Source organism: Pholcus phalangioides, unplaced genomic scaffold (assembly GCF_987345545.1).
Source record: "Pholcus phalangioides strain wild (caught in Gottingen) unplaced genomic scaffold, Ppha-v1.0 ptg000014l_1, whole genome shotgun sequence".
Classification (NCBI taxonomy): Eukaryota; Metazoa; Arthropoda; class Arachnida; order Araneae; family Pholcidae; genus Pholcus; species Pholcus phalangioides.
In genome coordinates this window covers 1,844,433-1,858,969 of record NW_028301607.1, presented here as the reverse complement: position 1 = coordinate 1,858,969, position 14,537 = coordinate 1,844,433, and the positions used below count along the sequence as shown (strand labels likewise).

General features: G+C 39.9%; 1 protein-coding gene across 1 annotated transcript in view; it reads right to left on the bottom strand.

The window, feature by feature from the left end:
- Positions 1-2,826, bottom strand: part of LOC149077907 (UPF0764 protein C16orf89 homolog) — a 33,343-nt gene extending 30,517 nt beyond the window's left edge. Inside the window, exon 1 of the mRNA XM_089241507.1 lies at positions 2,716-2,826. Within this exon, the coding sequence (XP_089097633.1) occupies positions 2,716-2,764 (49 nt within the window). The 5' untranslated portion in view covers positions 2,765-2,826. The remainder of the gene's footprint in view (positions 1-2,715) is intronic.
- Between the last annotated feature and the right edge of the window lie 11,711 nt (positions 2,827-14,537).

Here is a 14,537-nt window from a genome sequence, read left to right as displayed (position 1 = left end):
TGCCAACAAGATGTTCGAGAATATTTATATTCTTGCGAGTGTCGGCCACCAAGACTCCTGCGACATCTTCAAAAAAGCGGAAAAAATCCAAAAAGAAGCTGAAAATTCCGAACGTGAACCAGCCAATCGTAACTGTCCATTCCGGGGACGAGCCAATAAAAACGATGAAGTTTCAAAATTCAATCCTACCCACATCTCAAGTAAGTGCTTACAAAGCCAAATTGGCGAAGGACAAGGTGATCGTTCTCCCAGCAAACCTGACAGATCACATTGCGATCTCAAAATACTCCGAGGACCACCGTGTTGGCTTTCATTCCGACTTACTCCAAACCGAGAGACCCGAAAGATTCGTCATTAAAGATTGGGTCCTAGCTCCTCCAGAGAGGACCTGGTTCTTCCTTTTTGCAGGATCTCGATTTCAGGTTCTCAAGGCCCAACAAATGCTTAGATGAAAGAACTATACAAAGCTACCAATCTGGTGCGTTGAGCTGCCGAAGTCCCTCGATTCTAGCAGGAAGCTGCAGCAAAAAGAACGTGACCACCTGTGGGTCAAAGATGAAAACTCCGAAAGATCTGATCTTTTTTTTCCCTTTCTTCTCCGCATTCAGTTACTTTGGACCAAGAAATTCCGACCAAAATCTTCGAACTTCAAATATTTGTTCTCTCGACCAATAGGAAAAAAAAGCTCTGATTCCAACCAACGGTGATTCTCTTGTTATGACGTCATAGTTCGGCTTAGGCAGCGAAATGCAGAGTTCAACGTGGAAAACTTTTTAAATTGCAATGCAAACGTCGTAAATTAGTGACAGCCCGGTAAAAATGTTGCTAGAGTACGAATCTCTTCTTTCGGGTGAATGTGGCAGAAAATCATGATCGTCATTGTCAGTGTTTAGCACAAGACGTTGGGTACCGGCTACGGTGTTTAGCGAGTCTCCTTAGATTTATTGCTCGAAATATCATTTATTACCGACAAAATATCATTTATTACCGATAAAATATCATTTATTACCGATAAAATATCATTTATTACCGATAAAATATCATTATTGTTCAAACAAAGGCCCAAATTTCTAGAGCCAGGACTACACTATAAAAGTTTGGTAAAAGTTCTTCTAAAAACTTGAAAAAAGCAAAAAATAATCGCATCGTTTTAAATTAAGCGATGTTTTTTAAGTTTTGTAAAAGACATTTTATCAAATTTTTATCGTTTAATCCCTTCTTAAGGCCGGGATTACACTACAATCGCAAGGTATAGGTTAAGCTTGTTGGCTGCATTTTTCCAGTTTTATAAAAGTATAATAAAAGATCTTTTACAAAACTTTAAAGAAAAAACCAACAAGCCTATTGGTTATATTCGCTCGAATGGGTATTTCTACTTTCCCCGCAAAAAAACTTTTTAGCTAGTCGAGTGATATGTGATGCAACAAATATCATTATTTTTTTTGTATCTGTTACTAGTGAATGTGTGCTGTGTTGTGTGTGCCATCAGCGAATCACACGTGATGTACCTAAAAAAAACAAAACAAAAACTTGCAACACCCGCCCCAAAGTAAAAAGGAAACATAATACAATTTACGGACAACTTGACCGTTCTAAGTATAAATGTTGATATCTCCTGGAAAAAACTTTCAATATCTTCAAGATTTTGTACACTAAAAGAAGTATAGAAACAATGCAAAGTCACCAAAAATTGAGTGTATATGTTGGATACCGTCGGGAGATTGTAGAGTTTTCGGAATCAAAAACCGTCAAAATGACTGCTCTGGCCGTTCTAGTATTAAAGACCGTGTATTGGGGCCTTCAACTGAGCTTCAAAGACCGCACAGATCATGAGGAAAGTATTGGAATATCTGCAAAAGAATAAATAAATATTGCGTCCGTCAAGAGCGGCAATTGATGTAGCCAGAGTCCTCTTACGTGGAATTGACAGCCAGGAAATCTCGTCCGAGGAGATACGACAGGAATTGAAGGGCACGGGACTCAATGATTTTACCATCACGTAACTACTAAGATTCCAAGAGGAAATTCGCAAAAAGAAGAAAATTTATTGCAGAGAAGAAAAATTCTTGAAAAAAAACCGAAGAATCGAGAAAAGGGTTCGATCTCAGGAGACTCTCTGATGTCACCATATCGAACCATTTCGACGGTATTGGAATCAAAAACTGCCAAGATAGTGTTTTCGTCGTCAAAGCAGGGATTTGAGAGTGATGTGGACTTTCCTGACAAATGCATAAAAGGCCTGGAATCACAAAAAGAAATCAGTGCCGAAAAAGCCGAGGAGTAAATATTCCAGAGTGTGTCAATATATTTATATAAGCTATTGCCATCTAAACCACATAAATAAATAAATCCCCAACTACAGGGGATGTCCATATCAAGGATTCAACAACTAGATGATGTGAAGATGAATTCAGGAAAAGAAGGAAAATTCATTTGCCCTCGAACCTACGAACTGTCACTTGCCGGGTGAGAGCACTAGACTTTTAAATTTTAATTCCGTTCTGTTCAGCACATGTACTCAATATCCCCAGAGGAAAACGAAATGAATTTCTCATCAATAAGGTTGTAAAAATTGACCTTTCACCGGTCACTACTGAGAGATAGAGACGTAATCACATTAGCGCACACATGTTGTGATCAATACGGTTTGAGGATGTATGTGTTATAATGATCTATTACATTGTAAATGAATAAGTTAGTTTTGGTCGTACTTACCCGAACCAACGAACAAAACGATCCACGAGGAAAGATTGAGTGATTTCATGTTCGCAGTACAGACTATTCTTGAAGGTAAGAATAAAAGTAAGACGTGTGTAAAGATCAGAGTGGCCGGGCCACCTGTTGCTATTATTGATCCCTTTTTCAAGATCTTAATCCTTTCCGCAAATATCAACGAGAATTTCTTGCGTAGATTTATGGTTATTACGATAAACAGAATAAAAGTAATTATGTTGTCCCAGGTTGGTTATTTTTTCCTCTCCTTTGCTCCCTCTTATACAGGGTGCATAGATAACGGGGGGCATGGTGTTTTATTGGCGAAACATTGAGGCATACTTACAATTACAAAAGGTATTCAAATAACATGCAGCACTCAGATATGTCATTCGTGTCGCCAGGGGTTATGTAGTTATTAAAATAAAAATATTAACCTTTTATATGGACACCCTGTTCTCGAGAAACCAATTGCAGTGGAACTTTGGTTAACGAACGGTTCGGTTAGCGAGCAATTCGCATAACGAGCAGAAAATTTTACACAAAATTACACACTCATTTAATTTCACCTTATCAAAACAACAACAACCTAGCAGATGGTTTTTCGCTTTCTTCCACACACACGTACTGTGGAAGTGTGTGTAATATGCAAATGCAAATACAAAGGAAACAACAAGCAAATTGTCCAAGAAGGTGGTTGAAATATTCTCCCCTTCAGTCTCGAATTTCCGATCGGCAATTACTAATGTATAATTTCAAACCTCAAAAAGCTTAAAACTAAAGAACTATTTCAGCGATGCTTCGAGATGATTGAGGAAACAAACCTTACCCTCGAGATTTGGAAAAAACATTTCAATACCGCGCACTGCATAGAGATCATCAATATAGCCTGGGATGGAATCACCAAGAGTACCCTTAATTTTGCTTGAAGAAAATTGCGGGCGATTGCATTATTGAACGTGACTTTGAGGGGTTAGCTCATAAACATTAGAGTGTGGAAAGGCCACGTGACTACAGGTGAATGAGGACGACATTCAAGAACTAGTGGAAGCATCAGACAAACTGATGGATCTTCATCGCATGCAAGCAAGAGTTTATGGACAGGTTCTTTTCTGAAGAAAAGAGAAATGAAGAGGAATCCCTCACTTCGAACGAGATTAGAGATGAGGGAAGCCGAGTGAAATTTTGTAGAAAACAACCACCGAAGTAAAACTGCAGCAGTGTGCGAACAATGAAATTTATCTTATGACAATGCAGTTCCTCATTTCGGCGAAATCCTCAAAAGGAGTCAAAAGCAAGCGTAATTTCATTGGTTTCTTTCCAAATTCCCACAAAAAGAAAAAGATTTGTGAGCCAGCAGATTGCAATTAGTCCTAATTAGTCTTCCTCACGCTGGTCGTTGCAAAATTATTGCACTGTATGTGGTTTAGGGGCCATTGAAGTATTACGTAAGCAGATTTTCAGACATTTTTGACCCCCCCCCCCCCCCGTCAGCACTTCAGACTATTTCATATCTTCAAAAAGGGGTAGTTGATGACGTATAAGCAACCTTCAAACCCCTCCCCCCCCCCGTTTGTCATCAAAAGTCAGCAAATCCGAACCCCCCCCCCCCCGGTGATGACGTAATACTTGAATGACCCCTTACTTATGGTGTATTGCATTATTAAATAAATTAGTAGCGTATTGTGTTATTGATGAAGAAAGAGCGCTTTTATTAGTCATTTTACGAGCGATTCCAATAACAAGAAACGAACGTCGGACACAATGGCAGAAGAAAAACGCCGTATAAATGTGAAAGTCGTATAAACTTCTACTGTACATCGTACCTCCCCAATAGCGGACAGAATTTTTGGTCCTATGGGTGTCCGTTATTCAGAGGTTCTACTTACAATAATATACAACATTTAATCAGTTTCGATAAATAAATCAAGTGAAATTACTAACTTTTCACTCAAATTTTAATCGGATCGATCGATTCAACTAAATTTTTTAACTGCGATTAACAGTTGATCGATTAACCGACCCGGGGGGGGGGGACTTCAGGGTCTGGTCCCCCCCCGAAATGTGAGAAAATGACCGAAAAAAGAGAAAAAGAAGGCCAAATCTATTGTCGTAATAAACTGAAGAGCCAAAAAAACTGGTACAGGCATGCGTATGCAAATAAAGAGATATGAAACCAATCAGAGTACGGCGCTGCGGTCGGCAACGCCTATATAACACAATAAGTGTCTGGCGTAGTTGTTAGATCGGTTACTGCTGCTACAATGGCAGGTTATCGAGATTTAAGTGAGTTTGAACGTGGTGTTATAGTCGGCGCACGAGAGATGGGACATAGCATCTCCGAGGTAGCGATGAAATTTGGATTTTCACGTATGACCATTTCACGAGTGTACCGTGAATATCGGGAATCCGGTAAAAGATTAAATCTACGACATCGCTGCGGCCGGAAAAAGATCATGCGAGAACGGGACTGACGAGAATCATTAAACGTGACAGACGTGCAACCCTTCCGCAAATTGCTGCAGATTTCAATGCTGGGCCATCAACAAGTGTCAGCGTGCGAACCATTCAACGAAACATCATCGATATGGGCTTTCGGAGCCGAAGGCCCACTCGTGTACCTTGACGACTGCACGACACAAAGCTTTACGCAACGCCTGGGTCAGACAACACCGACATTGCACTGTTGAGGACTGGAAACACGTTGCGTGGTCTGACGAGTCTCGGTTCCAATTGCTTCGAGCTGATGGACGTGTACGGGTATGGAGACAGCCTCATGAATCCATGTCAACAGGGGACTGTTCAAGCTGGTGGAGGCTTTGTGATGGTGTGGGGCGTGTGCAGTTGGCGTGATATGGGACCCCTGATACGTCTAGATACGACTCTGACAGGTGACAGGTACGTAAGCATCCTGTCTGATCACCTGAACCCATTCATGTCCATTGTGCATTCCGACGGACTTGGACAATTTCAGCAGGACAATGCGACACCCCACACGTCCAGAATTGCTACAAAATGCTCCAGGAACACTCTTCTGACTTTAGACACTTCCGCTGGCCACCTGAATCCCCAGACATGAACATTATTGAATATATCTGGGATGCCTTGCAACGTGCTGTTCAGAAGAGATCTCCACCCCCTCTTACTCCTACGGATTTATTGACAGCCCTGCAGGATTCATGGTGTCAATTAACTCCAGCACTACTTCAGACATTAGTCGAGTCCATGCCACGTCGTGTTTCGGCACTTCTGCGGGCTCGCGGGGGCCCTACACGATATTAGGCAGGTGGACCAGTTTTTTTGGCTCTTCAGTGTACATAACAATTCACATCGGATATCTCTCCCATGTTCACATGGTGCAGGTTTCGTGAACGAACGTCCCGTATTCCCGGCGAACAAATAATGGGACATGACATGTTTTCCTTAAACTTATAACCTTGACCACCATCAAGTCAAAGCCGTCCAGATTGCTTATCGAGTTTCACCACTACGAAAGCTGTAATAACTGGGTTGTTCTGTTATAGTCGGACAGATGGCGCCACCACGCCATTGAAGCGTATCACGGCTATTCGACTGAAGTATCCAAAAGACCAGACCAGAATTGAACTTTAAGCCGATTCCCAGCCCGCGAGGGCCAACTGCCGGCATAAAAACTGGCCAAGAAGGCCTGTGAAGAAGAAAATGTGTACATGTTTGTAGATAGATATGTGTTTGCATGAATGTGTAGTGTATGTAAAAAGAACTGGTCAAATTGGTGAAAAGTCATGATCTGGCTATAAGCAATCCAATAGCCGTGGCTTATTGTTAAGTGTTCATTTACTTATTTATAAAAATAATTAATAATATTATTTATAATTAATGCGTTAATCAGAAAAGAGTGTGCGTGTGTGTAAGTTACACTAAATTTATTTTGACCAGATTGCTCAAAATTCCATTTTATTCTCAGAACGTGGACTTTATGAACTTTTATAAATGTAGCATCATAGGCTGTAATTGCGCTGTAAAAGATTTATGTAAGTTAGTTAATATATAAAACAAGAAAAATGCAATCAATATAAGTCTATTGGTTACATTTGCTCTAATGTGAGTGACACCATAGAGGAAAGAATAACAGGAGGTGCATGGCCCCCACATCCTGAAGCAGGGCCCCTAGGCTGGGATCTTTTACGGGCCCCCCGACCAGACTTTCACGGGGCCCCTTTATGATGAATTTATAGCGTGAAAAAACTAAAAAATGATTAAAATCCTCCAGGGCCCCGCGGCTGGAGCCTTGTCAGCCCACCCCTTGTGGGGGCCATGAGGAGGTGACATCAGGAACGAAAATTGGATCCGTTGTGGCAACCCTATGGGCTGACGAGTAAGCCCAAACAAACCGCTCTTTTCCCTATACTTAACATGTGTTTTTCCGGATCGAATTCTTTTAAAATATTAATAACTAAATAAATGTAAGCACCATGACCATTTAATGCGTCTTCAGGTAATCTACATGATCTAATAAAGGGGAAAAATAAAATCTTATCCTTATAAAAGGGGTTGTTATATTTTTAATTTATTTTTGAAAAAGTGGAAGAACACTTTTCACTCTCGACTCGTCATAAGTTTTTAGTTCAGTGCCTTCAATTTATTTTAAAAATTTGATGCATCACATTAATGTCAATGGCAATATGATTAATTAAAATAATATGAAGCTGCAATAAAATGCAATTTCATAATTTTTTTCTTTTAACTGTTTATCTTGCCTTTTTGTTTCGTTCATCATTATAATAGATCCGGGACATTTCGAAAGTGTTTCAGGCCCGTGGGCGCTCGTCTTAAGCTTTACATGAGGAATTTTGATTTCTGAATCAGTTCTGAGGTGCTCGAGCACCTTCTGACAGGGCCGTAGCTAGGATTTTTGCCACCCGGGGCAAACATGATTCAGCCGTCCGGGACAGACAGCATTTTGCCGCCCTCGTGCCTCAAAGTACTGGAAGTGCTCGAACGTCGTCCGCCACTGTGTATTTATGGTTTTGCTGCCTGTAGGCTGTACAAATTTCGCCACCCTTCTTCCGTTCCACTCTCATATTCTTGAATACGTATTACTGGAAATATATGCCGCCCATCCGAACTTTCGCTATGTAGATGTATTGAGAAAAAAATATTAAAAAATAAGAAACTTTTTTTACGAGCCGCGATAAGTCATCTCTTTGGCCTATAGTATTTAGGAAAATAATCTGGGCTGGTTTTTTTTCTCTTCCTTTTGTACCAATTACTTTGCTTTTAAAGTGACATGTGTATGAAAATTTGACAAAAAAGTTTCGAATTAAATTTGAAATCTAAAATTGTGTCTGTGTTCGAGTTTTTGCCTGGAATGGAGAAATATTTCTACAATATTTTAATATAAACAGCTGAAAGGCATTATATATGCTAATGTTTTTCGCAAAAAAAGTCAGATTTTTTCAAACACCGCTTGTTCAAGTGCCTTTAAACATTGTATTTCTCTCAGCACTGAGGTGTTACATACTTTGGCATAATTTTTTTAAAATTAAAATGCCGAGAAGAAATTTTGTGGCACCAGATATGGGTAAATTTTTGTAAAAGGTTCCATGTTGTTGAAGTTAATATTCGAAAACAAATAACAACTAAAATTGTAAAAACTCTCGTTCAATTGTATAAGTATATCCAAAGAATGTGAGGGGAAAAAATCTAGCTCCTAAAGTGAATAGCAAATTTTTAAATGATTTTTGAAAACGGGGATGTTTCTCATAGGAAAGCATGGGAAGCCACGGCTTGTTTGGGCTTACTTGGTCCCTTTAATAGAGCGATCACTGGCTTCATCTGGCAACCCAGATTCCCCATGCTTTCTCGACGGAGGTGCTGGTCGCGTCACCTCCTGTTATTCTTTCCTCCATGGAGTGACACACTCTTATCGGTTGCATTTTACAAGTTTTTTAAATGAACTTTTGTAAAACATTTATAGTGTAATAACGGCATTAGAGTTGTTCGATTGGTGCGCGGTTTATTTGTGGGAAAATGTTAGTCACGAAACTGATCCTTAAATTGCGGGAGCTCCATTGCGTTTGTGGTAATGCTAGTGCTGGTGGATGTGTCTGGTTGTTATTTCGGAAACATACAGTCATGACTCCTTTCTTTTTTTAGTTATTTAATAGAAGAGAGAGAGACTTTTAGGACATGTTCGGTCGACAGTTGGAGCCAGACTGAACTCCAATACAAGAACACACTAGATAATGCCTAGCTAGTAAGTGGCATAAAAAATAAAATAAAAATATAAAAATTGTACAAGACAAGTAGCGCCACAGTACTCCCCCACGAGTCTGAAGGACGACATATGGCACAATGTACAAAATATGATAATATAGTTACGACGATATGACAGTATAGTTACGACGATTTGACAATATAGTTACGGCAACTAATATGGCATTGACATGTGCAAAAAAAAAATTTTGTTCGAAAAATTTAAAAAATACGCAATACGAAAATACCTTATGCACAAATTAATAGTCGAGCAAAAAAAATAAATTACAAATGATCAAAAATTAGTAAATGTATGTATATGCAAAAACGATTACTAGAATAGATAATAGACATATATAATATACATATAAGAACATTGAAAAATGAAAATTTTTTGCAAAACATAATACCAATTTTCAAAAAATGTTGCAAAAAACAAAAATAATGTTATTCATTTGAAAAAATATGCAAATAAGAATAATATCAAGGAATTATTATACGAACCGTACGCCCTGATCGAGTTACATAAGGCTGTTTCGGTTCAGTGAACGGTGATTGTTCATTAAAAGTGCAATCAAGCAAAAATGCTGGTTTCAATCTGTCTATTGAGATTTTCGCTAGTTTGCTTTTCATGTTCACTGTATATACTTTTGGAGATCGTTCAATCACTTCATATGGCCCCAAATATGGTTGTTGAAGGGGCTTTCGTACGGTGTCCAGCCGCACGAACACATGGGAAGAAACAGCAAGTTCTTTATGAACGAAAACGTTGTGAGTTCCATGCCTTGAAGTTTGGATCGGACGTAAAGTGTTTATGTGATCTCGTAGAGCACGTAGAAATTCCGGCTGTGTTGGCTGAGGGTCGGAACTACGGAAGAATGCACCAGGTAGGCGCAATGGTGATCCGTAAACCATCTCAGCAGAAGAAGTGTTGATGTCCGGTTTGATGCTGGCTCGGATGGACAGAAGTATGGTAGGTAACACTTCAGTCCAACGTTCCGTGGCATGGCAGCGTATGGCGCCTTTGAGCTGCCGGTGGAATCTTTCAACGATGCCATTGGAGGACGGATGATACGCTGTCGTGCGTGTTTTCTGAGTTCCAAGAAAACGAACGAATGCGCGAAACAAATCACTTTCGAATTGTCTCCCTTGATCGGTGGTAACCGATTCCGGAACTCCGAATCTGCTAATCCAGCCAGAGTAGAATGTCTCTGCGACAGTTTCTGCTTTTTGGTTTTCCATCGGGAAAGCCTCTACCCACCTGGTGTATCGATCCACACAGGTAAGGCAGTAGGTAAAACCCCGAGACGGAGGAAGAGGACCAACAATGTCGATGTTAATGTGTGAGAATCTGCATTGGGGCAAAGGGTATGCACCGATGGAAGATCGAGTGTGGCGATGCACTTTTGAGCGTTGGCACTCGATGCACGCCCTGGTCCATCGTGTGACATCCTTGCGTATTGAACTCCACACAAATCGTTGACGAATAAGGTCTACAGTTGATTTAACGCCTGGGTGGGCGAGGTTATGAAGGACCGTAAACACGTGATATCGGTGTTTTTTTGGTACGTAGGGACGGATAATTCCAGTGGATAAATCACAAAAAAGTTCTGTACCCTGAGGACCGAATTTGATAGGTTTTATATCGAGCACCCCACCTGGTTGTCGGAGGGCTGTTAATTCAGCGTCTGTACTCTGTGAAGTAGCAATAGCTGCGTAATCAATCGAGTCAGGTAAATTAATTTCGGATAATCTGGAAAAAGCATCCGCTACAACATTTCGCTCACCCTGAATGTAACGAATGTCCGTAGAAAATTGTGATATATACTCTAAATGACGTCGTTGACTGGGAGAGCTGTTATCATTAACTTTGTGAAAAACATAAGTTAGAGGCCTATGATGACTGTAGATCGTAAATGGTCTGCCTTCTAACATGTGTCTGAAATGTTTAATAGAACTATAAACCGCAAGCAACTCGCGATCATAAGTACTATAGTTCTTTTCAGTTGTCGTTAACTTTCGAGAAAAAAATGAGAGTGGTTCGATGACACCATTGGAAGTTTGTTGTAAAACAGCTCCGAGAGCGAAATCTGATGCGTCGACTGTCAACGAAAGATGAGCATCATGTTTAGGATGAGCCAAAAGCGTGGCATTGGTAATAGCATGTTTACACGTTTCGAAAGCAGCAATAGTTTCCCCCGACCAGGCGATGAGAGATTTATCTTTTTTCTTCTTTCCTTTGCACAAATCGTGTAAGGGAGCCTGGTCAGATGCTGCGTTTTTTAAGAAACGGTGGTAAAAGTTGAGAATTGCTAGAAATCTTCGAAGTTCATCAACCGTTTTTGGTTGCGGATAATTACGAAGAATGTCGACTTTTTCTGGCAAAGGAGAAATGCCGTTGCTGTTAACCAAAAATCCTAAGAACTCTATCTCAGATTTCCCAAATATGCATTTATCAGGATTAAGAATTATACCAAAACTGTTTAAACGTTCAGAAACCAATTCTAGATCTTTAAGATGTTCTTCTTCTGTTGCTGATGCAACTAGTACGTCATCTAAATATGCATAACAGTTCAAGTCTCTTAAGACAATATCTATGAACCGTTGAAATGATTGTGCCGCATTAGACAATCCAAAACACATATATAAGTACTCATAAAGTCCGAATGGGGTAATAATGGCAGTTTTTTCAACAGACTCGGGATCTAAAGGTATCTGATGATAAGCCTTAACCAAGTCCAATTTAGGAAAAATGTTTTTTCCCTGCAGACCGTAACTGAAATCATGAACATGTGGTATAGGATATCTGTCTGGACACGTTATAGAATTAAGTTTTCTGTAATCCCCACATAAACTGTATTCTCCATTACGTTTAGGAACAATGTGTATCGGGCTTGCCCATGGACTTTTTGAAGGTCTCAGTATGCCCTGATCCATTATCGTTTGAACTTCACGCTTTGCAATAGCAAGTTTCTCTGGAGAAAGTCTGCGGGCTTTGGTAAAGACAGGAGAACCTTTAGTAGTAATGCAATGTGTAACGCAGTGTTTTTTAGAAGTAGCCCCAAGCATAGAAGGATTCGTTAGATTAGGAAATTTAGATAAAATTTTCAAGTAGGGCGAATCTACACTAATGGTCTTTAAGCCTAATGTAGGGCAACTGGCATTGCTACATTTGATTGAAAGTGATGTCAAACTGTCAATCAAACGAGACTTTTTTACGTCAACTAATAGACCATAATGTTCTAAGAAATCAGCACCTAATATCGGGCGATTAACATCAGCTATAACGAAGGACCATCTAAATAGTCTGCGTAACCCTAAATCCACTGATAAAGATTTGCAACCATACGTAGAAATTTTAGTATCATTAGCTGCGTATAGCGAAAAGTTTGTATCTGCTGCTTTATGTACCTGTGTATCTCGTGGGAAAACCGAAATGCTAGCGCCTGTGTCCACTAAAAAACCAGTACCGGATTTTCGATCATGAACAAAAAGGCGAACTAAACGCCGGCCATCACCTGCTGTCGCCAAAACAGATGGGCCAGTTAGTTTTCCGACCAATCACAGGGTTTAATGCATTTTGATGCTTTTCGACCGAATGTGAAATGGTACCAACAATAAGGTTTACTTTTGGGTGTACCATCACCACTAGACCTCTCTCTAGACCGAGAATTTGAACGAACTCTTCCCTTTTTGTTAAAATTTTTCTCTCTATAGCGGGATAAGCGGTCAACAGCAACGGTCAAAGTCGAAATTTGACTTTGAAGTGATTGCAAGCTGATGGTTTCATTACGGCTGACCTCAGAAATAGTCGGTGTGTGCCCAGTGACTTCGGTAATTTTATCTGCCATTTCTGCTAAATCCGGCAATGTATCCTTACTAACAGAAAGTATCTGCTGTGTATGGATAGGCAAACGTTGTAACCAAAGGGTTTTAAGCACTTCATCTGAAATTTTCTTGCCAGCTAATGTATGCATCTCATGCAACAACTGAGAAGGTCGCTTATCCCCAAGAGTGAGCTCTTGGAGTAGAACTCGTAAGCGGGAAGTTTCCGACAGTGAAAACTGTTGACAAATGCGTGTTTTTAACTGGTTGTAAGAATCGTCTGTAACAGAAGCTCTGATCAAATCGCTAACATATGATAACACTTCAACATCGAGAGCTGTCACAACACAGTGAAATTGCGTTTTAGGATCAGTAATTCCGGCAATTTTAAAGTTCGATTCAATCTGAGAAACCAGATCGACATCGGATTTCCAAATCGAAGGCGCGCGAAAAGAAACACGCGAAAGTTCTAATTCAGAAGACATACCTGTTTCTTCGATAGCGTTCGGCATATCCAAAAAAAGTTCAGCACAATCCAGGAAGAGAACTGAGGAGATGCCCCCTCAATCAGTCAGCAAACGCACCACACACAGGGAAAAAAAAGAAGAAAGACAGCAAGTAACATATTACGAAGCGAGAAAGAGTACTTGTTTTCGTCTGCTTTCGAGTTCGTGGCTGTCAAACATCTGCTTTACGTGGGTCACCAATTCTGTGGTGATGCTAGTGCTGGTGGATGTGTCTGGTTGTTATTTCGGAAACATACAGTCATGACTCCTTTCTTTTTTTAGTTATTTAATAGAAGAGAGAGAGACTTTTAGGACATGTTCGGTCGACAGTTGGAGCCAGACTGAACTCCAATACAAGAACACACTAGATAATGCCTAGCTAGTAAGTGGCATAAAAAATAAAATAAAAATATAAAAATTGTACAAGACAATTAGCGCCACACGTTGTTGACGGTACGTGCATGTGTACCAACATTCAATGTATGATCTCTGTACCAACGAACTTAATTGCGAGAAAATCATTTCGTATTTTTAATCAACAAAATGCCTAATTTTTTGTTAGAAGTCGCTAATGCGAAATTATCGGGTTTTTCCCTGGTAATTTCTTCATTCTGAACTGAGATTATAAATTTAAACGCGCAAAATGTGCAATTATTCGTTTTAATACCTTAAAAATTGAACAAGCTGTAATATCAAAATGGGGTGGAACATATTAAACACAAAATTCTTATTGTTAAGATGCTCACATTTGTAAGGTTATGAACTGCTTATCTTCTCAGCATGTGTGTTCTCAGCATTTTCTATAGCACAAAAGCATGACAACTTGTATGTCACTCACTCATTCTATCACTAACTAATCAGGTCGCTCATTCTGTCACTCACTAACTACTGTATCATTTACTGACTCGCTCGCTCGGTCATTCCTCGCTCACTTACTGGCTAACTCACTCATGTCGGACTGTTGTCGGTTAATTGTTGGTCCGTTAATTTTCCGCGAACCAGAATATCTGGATATACGATCCATACAGTTGTATAATCTGCGTTTTTGTGTGGATTTGTATAATTAATAACCTCTTTTGGCAGAGGGTGCAACTAGAGGAGAAAAGTATTGTGTGTGTGTGTGTGTATTGCATTGCACCCCCTGAGAATAACAAAATCACTTCCTCTCATTGTTACCCCATGGGTTATGCACAGAATGCTATGGTATTGCACTCATTTGTCATATATGAGTTAGAGTATTAAGTAATACTGAATGAA